General features: G+C 41.3%; 2 protein-coding genes across 2 annotated transcripts in view; both read right to left on the reverse strand.

The window, feature by feature from the left end:
- LOC130696131 (calcium-binding mitochondrial carrier protein Aralar1-like) overlaps window positions 1-23,244 on the reverse strand; it is a 65,386-nt gene that overhangs the window by 12,885 nt on the left and 29,257 nt on the right. The gene's annotated exons all lie outside the window — the stretch shown is intronic.
- Window positions 92-20,526, reverse strand: LOC130697045 (atrial natriuretic peptide receptor 1-like). Its single transcript, XM_057520160.2, has 23 exons — window positions 19,829-20,526; window positions 18,030-18,189; window positions 17,642-17,883; window positions 17,226-17,340; window positions 16,542-16,617; window positions 16,295-16,462; window positions 16,116-16,200; window positions 15,090-15,181; window positions 14,234-14,372; window positions 13,696-13,777; window positions 12,535-12,694; window positions 12,290-12,364; window positions 11,966-12,043; window positions 11,650-11,826; window positions 10,941-11,118; window positions 10,204-10,359; window positions 3,428-3,608; window positions 2,223-2,372; window positions 1,625-1,748; window positions 1,357-1,425; window positions 970-1,243; window positions 792-883; window positions 92-679 (listed from the first exon to the last, which is right to left on the reverse strand). Exons 1-23 carry the CDS (start codon window positions 20,382-20,384, stop codon window positions 572-574), a joined length of 3,537 nt encoding a protein of 1,178 aa, XP_057376143.1. The 5' UTR covers window positions 20,385-20,526; the 3' UTR covers window positions 92-571.

Here is a 23,244-nt window from a genome sequence, read left to right on the forward strand (position 1 = left end):
CATAATAACCGTAGAAGAGGGCCCGATCTGATTGCGCTACTATCTTAAACAACAAGAAACGGAGAAACGGCTCTGTGATCAATATATATCTACAGCATATACGTTGGGGGATAATAGGGAGAAAAAATCGTGGTCCAAAATCGAAAACAATCAAACAGCAATGGCAATTGAAAGAGACAGCGTATAATAACCATGTAATAATATATGATGTAAAACCTAAAATTTGAAAATACACATCCTTGACATCGACAAGAGATCTGCTCCCGATGTGTTGGGTCTTAATCTTTTTTGTGTGTGAATGTTTTGACTAGAATACGATTCATTCAACACATGTGCCTTTAAGGGTTTTATAAATACTGCAGGTGGATAGGCAAGGTTTTCTTAAAAAAGGGGGAGCAGATAAAATTTCTTGTGGATGCGATACAGGGAATAATAATACGGGATGAGGTGATGAACGAATTCAGGGGGACACCGTAGGCCAAAGGGAATGATGGGGGTTTGTTTGAAAACGTGAAAAAATAAATGAATAAACAAACAATATAAATAGAAAGTGATAATAAAAAGAAAGGGGCTAGACTTTGGCAGAGGTTGACGTCAAATTGGGAGTGATCGCGGTAGGCGCCGATGGTAGATCCGTCGTCTCACCCAGCAGCCAATGCGTCGTAACGATGCCTTTGCCCTATAATTGAAATGAAACCAGCAAGGAAACAATGAATCATGATTAAATGAAGCCTTTCCTCCCAACATATGAGAAAAAACAAAAAACAAAATGAAAGCCTATCGTTTCTTGCCTTCATTTCGACGTCGCCTCGCAATTCCAATCGGAAAGTGCCGAAAGAATCTAGAAGAGCCTTTGTCGCAGGACTGACGTGTATCTTTAAAGCTACACAATGATCAACAAGAAGTGGCTGGATGAAAAAAAACAAAGCAAACAATGTACTTTAAACAAGACGTGGCGATGACATTTACCAAGTCCGTGGGATTCCATGCGGGACGCTGTGTTGACAGTGTCGCCAAAAAGACAGTAGCGCGGCATTTTCAAACCAACAACGCCGGCCACCACAGGGCCTGAATGAAGTCCGATCCTCAGTTTCAGCTGGTCGTTGGGTCGATGCCTTATGCGAAAGTGGCCGACCGCTTGGAGCAGCCGAAGCGACATACGTGCGATTTCACGGGCGTGTAAGTTACCGTTCCTGACCGGCAGTCCTGAAACGACCATGTACGCATCGCCGATCGTTTCCACCTGAACGGGAGGACGAACGAGAAGAGAAAATGTTCACAGCAGCAGCAGGCGGAAATGAAACTAAAAATTGGCTCGGCTTTTCTCGAGCGACGGTACGATTCAAGTTTGTTTACCTTGTAGACATCAAAGTTCTCGATGATGGAATCAAAGCAAGTATACAAATCGTTGAGGAGATCCACAACCTGACAAAAAAGAAAAGGGAAAGGTCGTGCGCATCACGTTAATTGCAAGTTTGTGTCGGGCTATATTCTGACGAGTCGGAATAACGAGCTCGTTATTCTTGTAAGCTTCTTTTTTGTTTTGTTTTGATGCTTTATTATTTACTATTTTTGTAACGGAGTCGATGTTGAGATCGACGCACTTAATGGTCAAAGCACTTACTTGGAGAGGGGCGGACTCGGCCGATAGGGCGGTGAAACCGACGATATCTGAGAAATAGATCGTGACATTGTCAAACGTCTCCGCTAATACCGACTGCCCAGCAATCAGCTGACTGGCAACTGGCCTAAAAAAACAAGAGTCAAATAAGGCAAATCAATAACGACGCAAAGACATAGCGGATATGAATGGCACGAAAGACGATCATTATTAAAAAAAAAAAATAAGAAGAATATTGAAAAACGTCCGCGAAAATATGTGAGAATCAGCCGTTCTTTCTGTACATCGTTCGTAAACAAGAAAGCATCACTGTCAAGAAGGAATGTGAGATTATGTTCTGTGTGAATGGAACGTGCTGTCCGTCTTTTCGTTCGTGTTCGTGCTTGAGAACTTGTTTCAATACCGAATCAAGTCAGACGAATACTGGCAGATCAATAATTCTTGCCAGTTTTGGGAGTGAGTCGTAAGTCTAGGATGCACAAACACGAGCAGCCTAGTAGTCACGTCGTTTCGTGGACATTCGATAAGACATGGCAATAGTTGGTTCATACTACATCATCGTTGTACTCCAAAACATGAATAGCTGAACTCTCAATTATACTTTGGCAGCAGTTGATAGAGTAGCTCCTCGCAGCGCTGCTTCTCCTCCAAATAGTCGGCCGTCCGCTCTTCGACGAGCTGCTCCAAATTGTTGGCGTACAGCTCCATGCGGCTGAGCAGGTTGTCCAATATGTTGCCGCTCTCGTTATCTCTGAAGGCGTACACAGAAATAAAAACAAAACAAAGACACCGGTCACAATAACATGACACTTGTTATGATGAAAAAAAAAAAGCTGTAATCAAAAACTACCTAGCGTTCACGGAACACGCGAGTCCTTCAGTTCCATCGCTACCTACCTTCGTTCGACTTCGCACTTGACAGCGAAAAAATCATGTTGGCGTCGCCACGAGCGACTGCCGGTGTTAGATAAGCAACAAACGAATTACGAATAGTTCTTCACACGTCTTCGTGTGACATCATTCTACCTGTTCTCTTCAGCTAAAATCCCATCAGAAGCACGCGTCGAAAAGAGTTTTAACTGATTTCCTTCCTTTTGCGTTTAACGAGAAAAGTAGAGAGGCAAATTGCCATGGTAACCGGGCCAAATCGAATAACCCAACACCCCCACTTTGTTTGACTGCCCATTTTTTTTTTCTCGGTTACGAGAAAGTAATCAAGTTCGTCACTTAGGTTATCAACTCCTGACGGCGATATACACGCAGCAACGGTGACAATGCGCATTCGTTAAACACAAAAGCCACTGGGACTCGGTAAGATGAAAAGGTATTGAGTTACCACTGAAGACTGACTGAAAAGAAATGAGTTCCAGTAGGCTATTCTTTTATATTCTTTTTGGCAACGACATTCTCAGGTTTCTAATTGAATCTAATATGAAGAGAATGCGAGTGGCACCTCTTGGGTGTACGAAAAAAAAGACACATAAAGCGAATCTATTGTGCCATTTGATACAGGCATCAAAAACTAAACCTCACTCTCGTTTGCAATGAAAATTGGCTGAAAAAAAATTAAGTGGAACGTTACAAATGTTTCGTACTAAACATCGCACGTTCAATTGGCAGTGGGTGTTGTCATTGCCAAAAAAGGGGCGTAATGAACGTGTGTTGATTAAACACAAGCTCTCTTCACCCCCAGAGTCAAGTAGCAGTCGTTTTTAACCATAAATATTACTTAGTTTCATAGCTTTTTTTTTTTAAGGTTACAATGACACGCAATATCAATTAAGAAAGAGTTCGTGCCATCCTTACTTGTTGAGACGGCGGATCGTAGCTTTGAGGACTTGGAAGTCCGGCCGTTCGTTAGGATCTTCCATCCAGCAACGTTTCATCATTTGAACCACTTCCTCGTCGCCTAGATCGTCCTCGATCGATGGCCGAAATGGCGGTTTGTTTCCGTGCGGTGGACCATTCTTGACGTGACCGATAATTTCTAATTACGAACAAAAAACAAAACAAAACAAAAAAAGAGATAGACAAAAGATACACTGCCACATTATTGAGATTCACTTTAATGTCCCATTATTTTTTTTTCCGCTTGTAAATGAAGATCGCATGGGAGGAAAACAGCGTGTTGTTCTTGATTAGATTACCACGAATGCCGCAGGCGGACCACGGAATTCCAAGCAAGAGAAAATGACCAAGTCACGGCAGGCTCGTAACTACTTCTCATCTATAACCCAAGCGGAAAATTCTGAGAGACGCTTTGAGCGGCGGGGAAGAGTGAACGACTGACAAAACGCCATTTGATTAGCGCCCACATTTTTTTCTTTTTGGCTTTGCTCACACGTACGAGTTTGCTTTTGTTTTAACATCTACCCCCCTTTCCATTCGCTCACTGTCTACTCTCCTATTTGCCAATCTTTCTTTTCCCGCAATTTGGGAAGCTTTGCTGAACAACTCTTCGTTTGAGTGTTGGCCAACTTGTGTAGGAACAACAGTGTTACTCGTATACAACAAGAGCAGAAGCGGATAATGCGAGTAGCACTTTTTTCCTTAGCTGCTTCCTGTGTGCGGATTATTGCGCAAGCTTGCGATGGAAATCATTCCGCTTTGTTGGCACTAAATGTTACATATTGGCAACGCGTAAGAAGGAAATCAATTACGCGAGAGCGGAAGAACGACGAGCACAAATAAAAATGAAAATAGTTGATTAGACATCATTAAAGAATGCCTTGCATTTAGGAAGAATATCCCATTATTTATATCCAAAGACAGCTATGCTCCATAAACCAAATTTTCTTTTCTTTTTTTTTTATGTCCGACTAATTCAAATAAACGAGATCAATCAGGGTGGAGTGTCTTGCAAATGAATATCTATAGGATGCGCCTAAACTGATCAGGCAAGAATCAATGTAAATGATCAACTCTTATATAGTTCCATACACAGCGCCAGCTTACAACATATGGGGCAAGAAATGTCGACTTTGCCAGATCGAGTAGTTGGTTTGCAATAGGTTCGTCCCAAACTTTGCCCAACTTTTCTTTTCTTCAACAGTCAACAAGCGCAAGGCTGAACTTCATCATCGACAAAAAAATAATACACGTCTATACGCTCTGACACTTTTATTTTGGTCTTTTTCTTTCCGCCTCAGAATAGGCGAAGTTAATTCTTTATCCTAGAAAATGGAAGGCAGTAAGAATAACGTATTGGGCGTACTGGTGAGCATATCGAAGCGAAACTTTATTTTTCTTAGAAATGCGCTTGCTTGTAAGTGCCGAGTGCTCGAGGTTTCATGGAAACAGGAGGCTTGTTCACACAACCAAAAACAATTCATTCAGATTCCGACGTTTGGCTTTCTTCGAATAGCCAACAGTGAATGTTATATAATCAACGATATTCTGAAACGTTGCGACCTCCGAACATCAACTGTAGAGGGAAACGGACGAGATGATATTGGAAGCCTGGCATTCCAAACAATTTTTGAGTTGCAATTTGATTATGGGGGGCAAAAATGAACGGACTTTAAGCTTCGCGGTTCATTTTGGTTGGACTCATAATAAAGGCCATTTTCATAAGACACTTTTCAAACTTGCAGGCACTTTTGCGCATCCTTGAAAACTTCAATTTGAAAACCAGGTATGAAAGTAAACTAGTTAGAGTGACTCATAATCACGTGAAAAGCGTTGTTAACTATTTCGATACAACACGCATATGTCCGCATAGGTTTAAACGCGCATAGTCGACGCTCATCAAGTTAGGAAATGCAAATAAAACGTGAATGCCCTTTGCAGTATGTCCCCACTAAATGTAATACTTGTACACATATAAAGGTGTATTTACAAAGAATGAACGTAAAAGCAAAGTTATGTTATCTGGAATGAAATACTATTCAAAATGTAATGCTTGCCTAGAATTCTAAGCAGTTACGCCGCATATTTTCGTTCAAGATCTAATTTCCCTGTTCCGGCTTTCGCCATTCACAGCTTCGTCGGTTTTGGCACTTCGTTTCGTCAACATCGTCACAGCCGGCTTTTATCGGAACCGTTAAATCAAACGAAGGAATAAATCTTTTGATAAAAAAAACCTTCTAATGACACGTTCCGGGTACATAAAGACGAGAAAAGAAAAAAAGAAAAAACATCCCACTCCATCGAAGGGAATAAAATATAGAAAATCGCTGAAAGCGCTCAAGCCGTGATTGAAAAATGGTTATCGTTACTTCGAACAAACTGAAGATGATGATGAACGAGAAAGACAAGAATTTTTTTTATTTTACATTAAAGAAAATCGGTTATTGTCAGCGCATTTTAGATGCGACATCCTGACTCTGCGACTGCTAAATCACATGATTTAAATTACAGATTTCTTGTATTTTTCTTTTGGTCCCCGTGACTACTTATAAAACATGAAACTGTCTGAGCTGGTGCGTTGAGATCAACGATCACCGCGAAGGGTTCGATATCGTATACCTTTGCTTGTATCTAGTCACGCATCCCCCTCCCCAAAAAATAACGTTCGTTTGTGAACAGAAACGCAACGTCACCCATACGAAAGAAGAGAACACAAAAACGCGGGATATCGAGTTCAAGATCACTTTGAATTATCCACGGACAGTGGTTCATATATAACAAGGGAACTTTCAATCGGTTTCCCCTGGGTTCTTTATAAGGATACCATTATCATTTGTGCGATTTTCTTTTTTTTTTTTTTTCTTTCATTTTCTATCCAATTCTGTGCTTATCCTTGCGTAGAGAAAAGAAGCTCTTCAGCCAGCTGGAGTCTCCCCCCGCTAGCAGAAAAACGAAAAACAACATCGGTCAGCGAGGCTGACATCCAATACTTCCACAACAATAGTTTTCGTCCAACCATTTTCCAAAGAGAAAACGAGAAAGAGGATGTGGAATAGCTCAGACAATCTTACCCATTTCAAGATCCAACCCACTCATCTTTACAGGCTTTTCGCTTACTAACAATTTGTAAAAAAAAAAAAAAATAAAAGCCTTTGAACGAACTATAAACTGCACGCATCAAATGGAAATCAAGTTAAGAATACAGCCCGATTCAAATGTCTAACTAAAAAACTGAAACATGTCCCGAGAAACAGTGAAGAGAGAATACCTTTGTCAGGCGCCATTCTGAATTGAGACACACATAACTTTAAGAATATTCCCGTCATCTTATATGCTGTTCGTGTTCGATGTCTACATACCATCGCAGTTGAATTGCGTTACAATTACAAAACTTGTGAAGAAAATGCCGGAGATGCACAAGCGATGGCAGGCTGACTTTGTTCGCATCATTATAGCGAGCACTTGTACAACTCTGTTATTTGCTATCCCTTCCCCAGAAAGTTTGTCCTCCTCCTTGTTGAAACGGGAAGAATTCTTTTATAACAAGACGCTCCGAATGGGCGGGTGGGTCACGTCTTTCTTAGACTGTGACAAAACTATTTCTATATAACTCAGGGACCTGAGGGATTCCAGGAAAAATCTTGCGTCTCATGTACAGTAACCTTGTCCTATATGAGACCGAAACGGCAACGAAAGAGGGATAAAATACGTTAAAATGACAGAATAGACATAGCCCAACTGACAAAGACGGAAGGGAAATACTTGATCTATGTGCTAGAAGCCTATATATCGATTGGTGGAACATCGCGACGCCAACTTGTGCTCCAACAAGATGAAGGACCTGACGAAAGCACAATGGGAAAAGAAGAAAATAAAAAAGAGACAATGAAATAGGCCTATCTAATGGCAGTCTGTTCCAGTCAGGTTCCTCTAATGCCACTGACGTGTGTAAAGAACGGCGGACGTAAGACAATACATGTGGTTGGAGATCTACCACGCAAGGCATCAACAGCCTCTGAAACAGGGACGTATGAAAAACAAAAACAATCCATCTCTTTCCGGATGGGGAGCTTTTATACGTGATGTGTGTGGTTTAGTCGTATGTAGGAGGGAACCAAGAGAACCTTGACCCAAAAATTCAAAAGAAAAAGATTGGCTAAAATAAATGAAATTTGCTGTGCTATTAGCCTCCTAGTCTATATCTTGATTGTTCAGTTAGGGTTTTGGAAATTGTCCTTATCCTCGGCTTTAACTCTTCGAACTCTACTGTTTCTAAGAGCAGCAACACAACATAGAAAGCAAAGTGAGTTCCAGCTAGAAAATTGAAACGAATAATTCATCAAACAACGGGCCAATTGTCATTGATTTTCTCGTTCCCCCGGTACGTTAGCTGTATATAATTATAGGCTTGCAAAATGAACGAACCAGTTCAAAGCAAAAAAAGGAATAGACGTGCTATTAAATTGCTATGAAATATGTGCATGTGTGTACAAGCCTATAGTGTTCGAATGCGATTCAATTTCAGAGGCGTAATAGAAGGTAAACAGCTAAGGAAATGAAATTCACCGTGAGAGACCTTCCTCCCTCCCCATGTACTTTTGAACGGAAGAAGCTCTGTATGGCACCAATATTAAGCAGTGTCAACATTCCAAACAACACAGCACCCTTTTTTTCAAATATATTCACCTATTCAGCCCCCGAATAATTAAAAAACATTTCCCGCTTATTATATTTACCATATTGTTAAGTGTTAGTGCGTTCGTTTCACAAAAAAAAGGGGGGGAACCGCCTTAACGAAGTGTCATTTGAAAATCGATATCATTAGACATCGTACACAATGACTGTTAACACATTCTATATTTGTTTTTCCCTATTCGCGTGTTAAAAAAAAATGAAAGAACCTACTGGAGGGGGAGATGACGGGCGATCGAAGTGGCGAAAGGAGTCGGTGGTTGTCGCTGAGCGGCTTGCAGAACGCGCACTCGCTAATGTTGCAGAAATTGCGCTTCTCCCCTCCAAAGCCGCTCCCGGGCCTGCCGCCAAAATCGAGAAGCGGCGAAAGCGATCTTCTGATGTTGTAAGCAGCCAAAGGGGGGCTGTCTGGCGACAGTTTGCTCTCAATTTGCTCCGATTCCGTGACATCCACTTTTAATGTCGTTTTAATAGCTGGCGTGGCCATCGCCTTTTTTTTTTTCCTTTTTCCTGTACTTTAATCTTCAGCTGTTTGTGCACTTCGTTTGCCTTCTAATGTACTCTACTGTTCATTCGATGTTTCAACAGGGAAGAAGAGTACGCGAAAAAACAAAACAAAACACGATCGCCAATTAATAGCTAGACAACATTTCTCTCTTTTAGGCTGATGTTGGCTGGATCCTTTGGCGTCCAGTTCATCACTGATGGTGTCTTCGCAACAGACGCTTATACACGCCTAGCCTCTTCATGCGCTGACATGCGCCCCAACGAAGCGTATAAGAAAACGCACCGTAGAAACGCTGCTATTCCCGCTTTGTTATTAGCTTCAAGTTTCCCTTGCTCTTTTATTATCAGGACGTTTTTTTCCTTCTATTTTATTTTATTATTATTATTTTTTTTTTTTTTTTGCTTTGCATGTTATATGTACAAGCCTCTATTACGCCAGACTCTTCCATCTCTCTCTGGTCGCTGTCTACGTCTTGACGAGAGCCCCTTGTCGGTTTTTGCCTTTCTTTGAATCGTTGCGTAAATATATAAAGTGAGTCCGTTGAGCTTTTCTCTCTCTCTTTTCAACATGTTCCAACTTATCCAGCCATTAGAAATGGTTTTGCTCTTTTCTAGACTGTCTTTTGTGGGGTTTTCAAAAAACGATTAATTGCCAGACTTGGGGTAATCAAGTATTTGTATGATTATAATTAAGTCACGTCGATCTCTGAGACAACCGCATTCCGGGTCTTCGTATCCCGTGAACCACGTCTGTTTGCAGTGCGCCAAAATGTGCACTACAGATCCATCGGATATGTTTGAAGTCTTTTATAGACAACTAGAAGAGCAAAGAATAAATGGATCGATGATGCATCATCGTGGCACATCCGCATTTTATCCCTAGCTCCATTACACAAGCTTAGCGCACACCATTTTTGACTGCTTCAAGCCCGCTTTTGCGGCGTTGGTTCTCTTAAAACTATCGCTATACATCGAATCCGTCATTCAAACACATGCGACTTGTTTTTATAAGCAAATAGCGCAGTTTCCCCAAAAAACAGACATTAAGAAAGTGAGGCTCATCGAAATGACTGTGTGTCTGCAAAAGTAAAGCCGATTTCAAAAAAAAAAAACGGGAGAGTCAGAAGACGCAATACATCCGGATATGTAGTCCGCCAAAAACGATCAACATCCACACAGTCGATGGGTTGGCGGATCAATATTAGATGTTCCGTGACACAATGAAAAATGCAAACGGGAAGCTCTTTTGAGTTCTTGCACCACGCCTATACGTTGCCATGAATTTAGCAACGAAGTTGAGATCGACTTTCTCATTGTTGATTGAGCAACGTGCAACTAAACTGCGCTAAAATATCGCAGCGCTGGGAATACAAGTCCAACGGGCTACTTCAAAGGAGAAAGAAACGAAGTCTATTATGATACCCCCATGATATTGTTCTCGATTCAAAAAAAAAAGAAAAGAAAAAAAAAGAAGCTATTTAAAAGTAAACAAGCTTTGCGTAGCCCAGTACTACACTTTTTAATCAGAACATTACCTTTGGGACTGAGATCATTGTCGGCCAGGTAAAAAGGTCCCTGTCGGACGAGGATCTCATGAGCGATGATGGCGAATGAATAGACGTCGCCTTTTGGCGTTCCCTCCGTTAAGGGATGTTCCATTCGTAGTAGCTCGGGTGCTGTCCACAATTTGCCTGTGTGTTCCAGGAACAACAGAATATAGTCAACGCAAAAAATTAAAAAAAACAAACAGGAATGAACTTTTTATAAATGACTTTAAAATAAGACGAGTGCACTTTAAATGCTTTTTTTCTTAATATTGCGCAGATTCCTATTGACACAAAACGCCGAAAGGTTTCTATCGCCTACCTTTCAGAGTACAAAAGATCTTGACATGAGAACTCCTATGTAGTGACACAAAAATCCAATCAAGCCATTAACAAAAAAAAGAGGAACGATTTCGACGCACGTGATCGTACAGGAAATCAATTTTTTTTTCTTGCTTATGTCAATCGAGACACCATCAACAAAGAAGCCGCTAGGACGCAACCGAATAAACTTGACGCGTTGTCGTAAACAGGATACGACTTTGAACAATTTGCGTTGCAACGCCTACAAAAATCACGTTTATAAGGATTGAATTGCGTAACGTACACAACCGTATCATATTTAAAAAAAAAATAAAAAATAAATTCCAATCATCATGTACGTTTGTCTCTGTTCATGTGGGAAACCATACAAAAAAAAACTCATTTAGAATAGCGAACTTTCTTACGCTTCCAGTAGGCATATGAATTGCAATCGTTGGTAGCATCATCTTCGTCGGTTGGCAAACGCAACGAGTACAGCCCGAAATCGGTCACTTTCAGCACGAAACGGCTATCCACGACGCAGTTACTCGATTTGAGGTTACCGTGCGAACGGATTTCCGATGAATGAATGTAGGCCATTGCCTGTAGGACATGCGATAATGGAAGAATACGTGTAAAAAAAGGAGCGAGATAGAAAAATAAGAAAGGACTCGTGAAACGAGGGTGGCATCTATCCACCCATGGGTGATAAGGAACAAAAATTTAGATGCCATGAAATATATAGAGACAATCATGTTAAGCAGTCTTGTGTTAGACATGTAGGTGAGGTTTACAACGCACAACATTGAAGGTCGCCACTGAATATTTCAAGTCGGAGTAGGTGGGTAGGGCGTGGCAGAGCGAATCGATCCGCAATACACGGCGCCTTTTTCATGCACGACCAAACAGTTAGGTAAGGCTACGTCCTCTATTGCCGGGAACAAGAAGAACACAAATGTACGTGCGTGCGTGAACGACTTGCTGGATCCAACGATCCACTGGTAAGCAAAGCTCAAAAATGGCACAAATTTATGCCGATTCATTTTCTTTTTATTCGTTTTTATTCTTTTTCTTGCTTTTTTCTATTTAAAAAACAATAATAATAATAATAAATAAAAACAGAGCCTTGGTTACTTTAACGATGTCGTGTATCAAGCTGCGGCGGAACATGGCATCCAACTGGATCTGGTCGTTTTCTAGGATGTCCTCGAGAGAGCCCCTTGGGCAGTATTCTGTGAGAAGACAGCAATGAGGCGCCGAAACGCTGGCACCGATGAAGCGCACCAAATGATCGTGAGTCACATCTTTCATCTTTGCAAGAAATAAATAGATAAAAAAAAATTATGATGATAAGGTCAAAGCGAGGCGGACGGGCAGCGATACTACTTAATCATATCAAGAACATGATTCAATTTGAATACACGATCAAGCGCGTCCATTTCGACCTTACCCGCTTCAGTTCCAGCAGTAGAGGCCGATTGAGTTCCACTTTGCTCTTGGGGATGGCTTTGACGGCCACCACCATGCCCTGGATAAAAGCACAAAAGAAAGAGAAAAAAAAAAGGTGATAATCAGGAGGCAAAGGTCCAAAGTGTGTACCTTGAATAAAATGGTACAGAATAATTTATCATGCGAAAATCAGATTAAATCTCTAGCGCGGCATTTGAGTTCTTGTGGAAGTCAGATGATTGAATTACTACATCACGTCTATGTACACAGCGGGATTGATTTTCCGCCTTGCGGGATAGGACGCACGCAGACTTGATTGACGTACTTTGTAGTTGGCCGTTTGAATGAAGAGCTGCTTGTTAGAAGCAAAGTTTCCCACCATCTCAGTCGACAGGTTGCTCTGAAAAATAAAAGAGAACGACACACACAAAAAGAATATTATCCATTCCGCTTGGACGGCCACTGCCGCGCAAGCGTAAAAATAGCAGACCACATAACAAAGGGCCATCAAAAATGTTCAAACAGTGTTTCAATGATGTGTTTTTAGTTCCTCACAAAATGTATATGTACCAATATACTGTTGCGACCGATGGACAATCGGCTACCGCACTTCCCAGTTCCGGCCTGTCCGCCGCTTACTCGACCTGTGCGATCTCCGTTGAATAGGACGACGTCGCTCCACGCAACTTTCCAAGTCATGGACGCTATTTCTGCTTCCTCTTTGTAATGCCTTCGACGTAGGGTTATTACGTAACATTTAGAAGAAAAAAAAAGAAGAAAAAAACATTTACAAAAATCAGAATAGCAACTGATTAATAGGCAATAGATTGGGGTGCAATGTGCAATGAAAAGGCATGAGATCCATTGACGTTCATCAGCGGTACTAAACATTTGCATATATATTAACAGATAAGAAGCATACAAAGCAAAACACAATCGTCCGTTCGTAGAAAGGGACCCAAGGAGTCGAGAAGAAAAAGCACGCAAAAAAAAAAAAAATCAGCCATCAGAAAAAGCCAAATATTATAGTCCGTCATCTATTACAACTTTGTTTTGTCTGCCTCCATAATCGGTTGTTGTACAGCTTTCGGGACGAATAAATAAACAACTTCTCCTTGTTTACGTATCTTGCCTTTCGACTTGTTTATCAAATATCATGCTTGTATATATATAACGTTAAGTTGTAAGGTTTGCTATCAATTTTGGGAATTGTAAACTTTTACGAGCTATAAAGATTTTGTGGTAACAAGCTGCAATATAAGCAATCGTATCTTTCCGGGGGGAAAGTGTTGAATTAAAATTTAAAAAACGCAAATTGCAATCTCTCTTCTTAGCTTATCAATTTTTTGTGACGAACTTAACGGTGTCATTTGTCGGGGGGGTTGAAGGGAGTCGGTTTGCGTGCCCCCCCTCCCCTTCAGCTTTGTCCCCAACCACATTAACACAATTGAGTTTCGTTTTAGATTGAAGTTTCGCTCCGGATGCATTACTGAGAGAACTCAATTGATGCCAAGGTCAATCAATCAAGTAAATCAATCAAAGGCTTCCTTCAGATGAGAGTGGCATTTTCAAAGAAAGGTGATAAAGAGAAGAAAAGCAAACGAGCAAAATAAAATATGAGGGCAGAAAGCGAGTGGCTTGATGGAACTGTGTTTTTAGTAACAACGTCTAAAACAAGAAAACGTAAAATAAAAAGCAAGCTAAAAAAAAAAATTCGAATGATTTGTTTACCGATAAATGAATGCTGATGTGATGATGAGGACTACAACGACGGATGACAGCACTATGGTGATGATCGCGTAAATGGCCGTAGCTACAACAAAATCAGAGTAAAAAAAAAAAAAATACAAAACAAAATTTAGAATTGCTGTGTAAAAAGATCGTCGTCATTTTTCGATTATTCATCCCGTTTGAGTCACGATTCCCGGAAACTAAAATGCACGACATCTACAGGTGGCATATTCGTCCCGCAAACATCCATCCCGAAATTGCTTGCCCACCAGTACTCACCAGCATCATTCCCGCCATCTTCCCGCAAGAAAATGCAATTTTATCGTGAACGTGAAAGAAATAAAAAAATCCGAATAGCACATTCACGAGGATGAAATCCAATATCCCTCGGCCATTAATAATGCAAACATACTGAATCACTTAAAAAAAAAAACAAGAACAAAACAAATACATTTTTGGACACCATGTTTGGGCCAGCCAATCTAAATATGAAAAATTCACGAAGCATGCCTGACTATTTATCGAGGTCAAAGCTTACTTTCATCAGGGCATTTTTTATTGTCGAATCCACAGGTAGGCGTATCCGGAGGAGGGCCGTTTCTATCTCCTGCCCAGTGAATGCGACGACCTGGAACATCAACCAACTGCTTCGATACGCCGTAATAGTTGGCCACTACCTACATGAACGTGACAGAGCCGCAAATCAAATATTTCGTGAATCGTTCAGTTTTTAAGCCCAACGATAGAGGTCGACAAATGAATCGCTGAACTTATTGACGATAAATCATTTACGTCCAAAGCCCGCTCTGGGGCTTCTGAATCGAATGCACACAATCGTGGCATATTAGCCGCCCATCGGGTAGTAGGACTCATTTCTTTTGATTGCGTTCAAAGTAATCAAGGAAAAATAAGTCGAGATCACGTACTGCATGTGTAGACGTTTTTATTGGTCGGCCGCGAGAACTCTTAGACAAATAAGACACACCCGCAAGCTCTCTCTCTGCGGCCATATTCTTTAAGAAAATCGTTGTCTATCTTGACATAAGGCCAAAATACCGCTGAAGAATCGATTTCTTTTTTCTTAACGTGCCTTTTCTACTGCGGTCGTTCATTTTCAAACTATACGAAACGTGAAATCATTTACTTCCGGTGCAGGGTTTTATGTTAATGTAACCGAAAGGTAGCTATTTTGTTCGCAGCTAAGAATAACCCAGTGCGTAGGCTTAGCAATTCCTAATTAACAGCTGACTCTAGCTTTCATGAATGCCATACAGTCTGGTTATTTTCTTTTGAATATTATTAGAGAAAACTAAGCGTGCACAGCACATGCCGGATTACACGAAGAGAGAGAAAAAGAAAGACGAAACTCTAGCTTTGATAATGAAGAAAATTACCTGAAAGACTCCTGTTACGGAATCCATATCGAGTAGGGAATAATCGGCATTGCGATCCCCGTTTTCGTCCATGCTGACGTTGCCGCTAATACCTTTGAAAACACATTGTAGCATTAAAAGAGGATGAGAACGACAGAAGTTTAAGACTATAAGAAGGCTTATGCAAATAGATTGAAATGGAAATACTATCGTAGTGGATATCGATCACCGGCAGTCATACCCCCCCCGAAAGCCACATCTTTATTAAATTTAACAAGAAAAGGCGTTTCAACATGGCATAATGTGTTACGTAGCAACCCAAGATTTGATTATGTATGATCGATAAAGCCGTATGAAATGTCGAACGTTTTAAGGTGAGATGTAAAGGGAGGCGCTTTTGAAAGCATAGCTTTACAAACGTCTACGTGAACTCTACGCTGGCTGTTCTATCGCGAATTGGGGGTGTTGATTCCATTCAGTATACGTGACCGCCATACACAGTTTGATGGTCCATTTCGTTGGCTTCCGGTGGGTCCCTGAATTATGATTATTATTTTTAGCTGTCGCAATAAAGCAAGGAAACGGTCACGATCTCTTATTGCATTCTCGGCCGTCCCTCAAACTCACGTCCGAGAATAACAGAACGAGTCTCTCAGTTCCCGCTGGAACGTGATGTATTGCGATGATCTATCTCAAGGCTATGTATATGCCCAACTGCTGCTTTTTTTTACTAAGGTAACTAGGCAGGCACAATTTTCGCTGCCTTGTTCTCTAGTGTCTCTCCTGGTGTTTGGCTTCCCAGTGGAGCTATATTCGTGACCGAAACTCAATCAGCAGAAGAAAAACAAAGGCGACCTCACGGTCTTCGAAACGTGGCGCAAAGTCGAATTCATCAGTGTTGATTAAAAGACTATAAACGCTCCGACTGCAAATCCTGTAAATTGTGTTTGGCTTTCTGTTTTTATGAGATGTTAATCTAACGGAGGCATTAACGGGCAATCCATCAGAATGGTTCAAGATGGCCGAGGCCAATGATTGAGATAATACCGACAAACGTGCGGCCCCACATGCGCGAAGTGATGGCCGTCCCATTGGACACGTTCCCGCCGGCCGCCAGGGTCTCGTTCAAGGCCTGTATTATCAAACAAAGCGCTTTTATATATCCAAACAGGAACTTCATATAGACTCGTAGAAGCACCGAAATAGAAATGACTTTGCTAGCGTACGATAGCGTAGAGGAGGACGGCCTCGTGAAATGCGGCAACAAACGGATTGACGGGATCCTCGTCGTAAGTGTAGTTGAACTCGTCGCGGGCGATGCGTTTCACCTCGTCGCTGAAATCGCGGTATTGCTCTGTATCCGGGACCCTTGCCGACACGGTTAACAGTGCCTCCTGTATAAAATATATTCGATATCATCGCGAATTAAATGATTCACGTTGCATATACTACACTCAACACGCACGAACTTACGTAGGCTCTTCGTGATCGATTATTCTGTGCCTCCGTGTCGCTCTTGCTGTACCAAGGCTTGAGGGTCGCGTTATTGCTATTTTAGACCATAAACACAAATCATTCTAGCAAGAATCATTACTCCTCGCGTCAGGGAGTTTGAAAAGATACGCGATTTCATTAGCGGTTCATTGACGGAGATTTAGATGGACAGCAAAACTTCGTGCATACCTACACAGCGTAATGTAATTATAAAGAGTAAATCTAATGCGCAGTACTAGACAGTTACACATTGCCTGTCTAGGAAATTTATCGATGTCGGACAAGGTCTAATCGCCGTGAACGAGCATGACTGATTGATGGCAGAACGTCATGATGCACACCGTTCGGGAAAGCTCACCAACGAGAGTAACAAGCCAAACACGTCGTCTTATAGTTTCGCTGTTTAGTCTATATTAGCTTGACAGTAGCCCAGGTAACCTTGTCGTTATTGCAAAAAATGACCGCAAGCTGCGCAAAGTTCGAATGGAACCCATTCACCGTTTTTTTTTGCCTTTCCTGTCAGCTTCTTTTCCTATTTGATTGGTAATGGTCGATTACCTGGGCAACGCGTGAGGAAATAGTATGCGCAGGAAAATAGGTGGATGGAGGGGGAAAAAAAAATTGCGGGAAGTAAATTGCAAAAAAAAAACTGTATAAGAAAACCTGTTGAGTAGTTCGATGTTGAAGAAGACGTACTCGCCGCTGGCCACCATGTTGAGCTCTTCGGCCGCCAGCATGATCTCTTTGATCTTGCGAGGCCCGGCGCACAGTACAATGACTATATATTGGGAAAAAAAAAAGAAGAAATAAGTCCACCCGGAAGAATAGTTCCATAACGACAAATAAAAAAAGCGATCCAATTTCAAAGTGTACAAAAAAAAGAATAATGGGAGTATGACATAATTAAACGTCACATCTATATAGGAAGCAGTATGGTAGAAAAAAGATAGGAAGTTCGGAGCCGATCATTTGTCGACGTCTTTGGCGGGCAATGAATGTGACATATTATACATCGCGAAAGAAAAGAACACAAAGTGATAGCTTTAAAAAGAAAAAAGAATGGAGTAAGGAAGACTCACTCCGCGAGCGTTCGCCAATGTGCAGGAGCAGTTGGGTGAAGTTGACACTGCCGTTAGTCTCGTCGAAACTCTTGTGCACCGACTTGTGTCCCTGTTTGTCCAGTTGGCCGTAAACGGCCGCCAATGCGAAATAACACGGAGAATTGCCCGCACTCTTACCGACGTCGTGATTGTGGTACAGCATGCCCACCACACGCCAATCAAACCGCGCCAATATTTGAACCATGACCGCCCCCACTTCCCTAAGATCAAATCCTTTATTATTAAAGGTGATCTTTTTTTCAATTTCTTGATATTTGCAATTAAAAAAACAAAACAAGTGGTAGGTCTTTTGAGCTAACAAAACCATCTGGTCATTCGTATCGTTAATGCATTCGTCTTATACAACCTGTAAGAGCCCATCATTCTCGTTAGAAGTGGATAGTTGGGCTGTTTGTGACTGAAACCGTCCGCCTGGGCGGCAGCTGTTAGGAGCGGAATGTTCCATACACCGGCGTACTTGGCCACGGGTGATATGACGTACTCGCAGACGGGACCCAGGAACACATCTGTACACGACACATTCACGTAAGAATTGCTTCCCTTTTCTCACAAACGCTTTCCACAAACCAATCAAATTATGTTACTGACGGACGATGAATGGAATTGGTCACTTATGGGACATGTAAAAAAGCTCTGAGGTCGCTACACTTACTTAAATGCTTGGGTTTATTTACACAGAATCGAATAGCTTACGCGTTTCGCTAGAAAATCTGAGAGTGTCATAGAATAGTTTATAAATGTCATATTTTACGTCGGCGTTGCACAGCATCATGTAGAGGATTTAACTCTTAAAATATTTCGTGTGAATATTTAATGTGAAAAGGGTCGTTAAAAGCAGCAAAGTAGGTCAAGCCCAAGTTTTTAGAAAAGAACTAAAACATTGCGGAAAAAAAAAATCAGATGCACGTTAGTACATCCATAGCCCCATATACTCTTGACAACTGGCAATAAGGACACACATGTATACGTTCTGTGGGAACCGTTTAGCAATCTGGAAGAAGATTGGGATGCAATCTTCTGACGATTCTATTATAGACTCATTTTAGGTTGAAAAGGCAAAGCAACAGGCTGACTGATGTTAATTGCGTAGGTGCTTTCAAAGCGAACAAAAGGCAGATTTGAAACGCTCTCAACCAGGATTCTATTTACGACACAGAGTACAGCCATTTTTTTTTACTTTCCCTCTGGATCAAGGATTTAGCGATAAGCAATTTTTTTTTCTTTTAAAAGCTTCAGCGTACCCTTAACCTATTTTGGGGGCACTACGAATGGGTTGCTGAACCAAGCAAAGATTCTGATTGGGTTTTGTGACGTATATAATAATCAATATGCCAACAGATATGTGAATACAAGTCATTAGTAAGTAGTGCCTACAGCTTAATGTTTGACTATGTCAAAGATGAATTCAGAACTGCTGATTACAAGTGAATGGCGCATCAATTAAAAAATTCCATCTCAGTATTCGTGTATAAGAAAACCAAATGAAACGCTAGCAAACTAGGCACAACCTTACGGCCCCCTATAACGAACTGCTGGGATTTAGGACAGTTGTGCTGATTGGCACCCTTACCCAATTTACCTCGCGTATTTAGTGACCGTACCAAATAAACCCAGTACATCTCAGGAGAATTTCTTTTTACGGCCACATAATCAACGATGCCTACAGCTCAACTGGTAACAGAGGAACTTATAAAGTAAACAGATGTTGTTGCCTCAGTTTCTGGCAAGAGCCCATTTCGCTTGAAAAGTGTTTTTGTTTCTCCTTCGAAGAAAGTTCGCCGCCCTGTTTTTATACACACACACGCAAGAACAAACAAACCAACGCAAGAGCTCTTCCACGTGTCACAACTTCCTTCTACCAATATAAATAAGAAAATATCTCTAGATCAATTTGTAAGAGACGTAAAAAAATAATTTTTCTTGCTTTCGTATCGTTCTAGTGGTGGTACCATATGAAATGTTTACAAATTAAAACAAAAAAAAAAACTGCGTATGTTGCCGGCGCACTTCTTATGCAAAACTGTCTACACCCCAAACGCCGCAAGGTGAAGCACGTACACGAGCATAACTAGAATCGAAAGGAAACAGGACCAAACCGAGGGAATGACAATTGATTAAAAAAAAAAAAGAAAAAAGATTTAGGACCTAGAGATTTGTTATTGTAAAGGCCGACTGCTTCTAGAGGTCCGTAGATGGAGGAGCAGTTTGAGTCACGATCGATAATTTGAATTTTCCAGCCAGGCAGCGGGCCATTGTTGCTGCCGTTTGTATTGCTACTACTCCGTTCAATGGTCCTGGCGGCCAGAGTGATGGCCGGAAGGATTTTGAAGAGCGAGAATTGATGTCGAGGATCTTTGGGAGCCAAGACGGCCAGCCGTAACACTTTAGACTGCGATGCGAATCTGGGCTGCCTGCCATGTCGATGGTAACCAGAAGGAAGAACCTTGACGGTTGATGGCGATCCTGCCGAAGAAGTTGAAGACCAACCTTCCAATCCGGAGGATGGATTGACGGACCGGAAATGATGAATCGAAAACTGTTCGGATGGTACCGTCGCTTGGAAACGGCTGACGCGATTGGGTCGGCTGAATTCATGGCGCACAGAATCTGGACGTTGGATTGCAACCGTCATCGTCACAACGAAAGCAATTAATACGACGCTGATGTTCCCGACGAGTGTCAATGTTAAAACAGTTCTCATTTTGAGGCACTCTTTTTGTGTCTATTTCACTTGAATAGATCGCCAAGAGACGTCAACACACACACACAAAAAATTGGCTTCGCAAAAAGAAAAGCGGTCGTGCGTCGCAAAGTGTCACTCAAAACCAAGACCCATTTCTATGGGAACCCTTTTCTCTCGAATAGTCGCTCCTTGAGATTTCTTCAACTGAATACGAAAGAAAAAGAAAAAAATAGTTAGATTATGTGATTTAAAAAAATGTTTGCTTCACTTTAACAAATGAACTGTCGTCATCAAACACAGAACGATCCTCTAGCCACCCATCATTCCCTCTCGTTTGTTCAATTGCTATACGGTGTTTGGTACTCTTTAGCCGCAAAGTTAATAACGTACGTCACTTTCACGTCTTTACTATACGCTCCCTCTCCAGAGACGGCTGTGTGTACAGGTCTAGTGTTCTCGAGTTGCTAGCTAATAATATCTCTTTTGCCACTTTGGCTCTTATTGCAAAGTCGATGATTGGAAAAGAAGTCAAGAACCCCTGACGTAATGATGCCAAACTTCTATCAAACCATTCGCGACTCTATACGAAATTCAGATCTTTTCCTTTTTAAACAATGAGGGAAAAAATGGGAGACAAGGCAAGGATACGGCCAGGAGTTGAAACGAAAAAAAAAAAGAAATCCTACACAATATCCTCGTAGCGCACGCTGAAGCACGAACGATTCACGTGAATAGCTCCTTGTTGATTCTGCTATGTTATACGAAGCTTTTAGTTCTTTCTAGACCTATTTTTATCAGAGTACCGATGTATACAGATCATAGAACGTTGCTACAAAAAAACCAAGCTCTATAATTCTTATTTCATCTACTCCATTTATCTTTTCTTTTCTTTTTTTTTTTTTTTTGGCTCAGGTTTATACAACTTGCTCGATTGCGTCCGGCATTGAAGTGGAGGCAATTGATTTGACGAAGGAACGAATTTTTAAAATATTCACGACATAATCAATATTAGAAAAGCAGATGCGATTGGTCTTGTTTTCTCTTTGACGCGCATCGAGTTTTGTGTTACGGTCGATTAATTCAAGTTGATAGACAGCAAGTGTATGGTAGAGGACAATGGTAGATCATCGAAGGATGCCTGAATGACAAACAAAATGGCTTCTAGGCATGAATAAAAGATTGCTACTTGTTCCGCATTCACAGCGGCAGACAATAACATCACGTCAGCATATCAAGTAGCGAAAAAGAAAAAGAAAAACTACGGCAATCGAAGAAATTCGAAATTTAACCACTGTCTCTTCCAACTTCTATACTTTTCCTCCCCATTTCCTGATGTTCAAACACGGGGGGGAGAGCCAAAAACATTGTAATTCCCTATAGTTGCGTGGCAATTACTGAAAACGGGAAGCAAAAATATTGCCTACGTGTGCTGCTCCACCAAAAGAAACGCCATTCCATTTAAGAGGATTCCGAGAATCTAAAGTCTGAATTCATTAGGGGTGGAGAAAAGAACACAATTCGCTATGACGTACTGCCTATGTCAATATGTCATTATCCCACTATGACACACGCACAATTTCGAGTTCTTTTAACATAGTTGCTGGCACTGGGATATCAATCTTGCTACACTCACAAAAGGATCAAGAAAAAGAAAAAAAAGAAAAAGAAATGCAGCTAAAAGAAACCTTCTTTATTACTATAGATGTGAAATGAGCAACGTGACAACGTCAGAAAACCCGGATAAACTAGATGTGTTTGCGGACGGGACCAGTTGATCCAGTCGCAGATGAAGTACTGACGGGCTGGGCACAAAATGTACCCACAAGAACCTCAAACAGACAACTTGCCGTGAGAGAAACGCGAGAAATATATAAAGACAGAGAATAAGAACAGCGCAGGCGGGTGCCGATTTCCTGCGTCTACCGTGGGATCTCAACAGTGCGTCCCTATTCTCCAACAACGGCGAACATGCAAGCGCATGCATACCGGTTGACAGCCAAACGATTCCTTCATCATACCGTCCAATGAAGCCTGCACGAAACAGGCAAAAAGAAAATTAAATCCTTTCACCATTACAGCCTTGCCTTATAATATAGAGGCGATCGATAAGCTGATTATGCACTGCTGTGTAGATTAAGTGGTATGTATACACAGAGGTTTCGTCATACAGTGAGCCACGGAGCAAAGACAAATAGAATTACGGCATAAGAATAAGGGCACGAGATCACCAGCAATTGCATCAAAGCGCATAATTTGTTTTGTTTCTTCCAGGCATGGAACGTTGTTCCATTAAGTATTATCCTCTTGAAACCAGTGGAATCGATACAAATTATCATTCAACCCAACGATAAATCGTCGAATTGCACCACGTATCACGTAAACCTTTGAAGAAGACACAAGATTGATTGGCGATGTTGTCTTGTATCCATTCATCCATGTTCCAAGCTCATTTTTTATCCAGAACTTTTGAGGTTGAAAACACCAGTTGGCGAAGTGGTTAGTTAAATAGCAGATATCAATCAACTTTAAACCTTTCAGCATTTCTGTACATACATTTTCTTCTGTTTCTTTCCCGTTCAACTAAACTACATCGTTTTTAAGGGGACAAAAAACGTTTGAACGACAACAATTTAGAAAAGAATTAAAAGGTTAAAATACGTTAACGGATTGGGGTTATCCTTTTATGAATCGGAAAAGATGGCAACTGTTGCACGGGTACCTCGCCCTTCGAAAGTTGCTCACAATAACGAGGGCAACGGGTAAAATGTAAGTATCGAAAGAACATTGACTTAGCAGTTGCCTTTTTGCTTTATTGAAGAAGAGAAAAGAATCAAAACTCGAACTTTTTAAGCAAGAAGCCAAGTTGATGTTATATAGC

This window comes from Daphnia carinata, chromosome 5, assembly GCF_022539665.2.
Source record: "Daphnia carinata strain CSIRO-1 chromosome 5, CSIRO_AGI_Dcar_HiC_V3, whole genome shotgun sequence".
In the NCBI taxonomy this organism is placed as follows: domain Eukaryota; kingdom Metazoa; phylum Arthropoda; class Branchiopoda; order Diplostraca; family Daphniidae; genus Daphnia; species Daphnia carinata.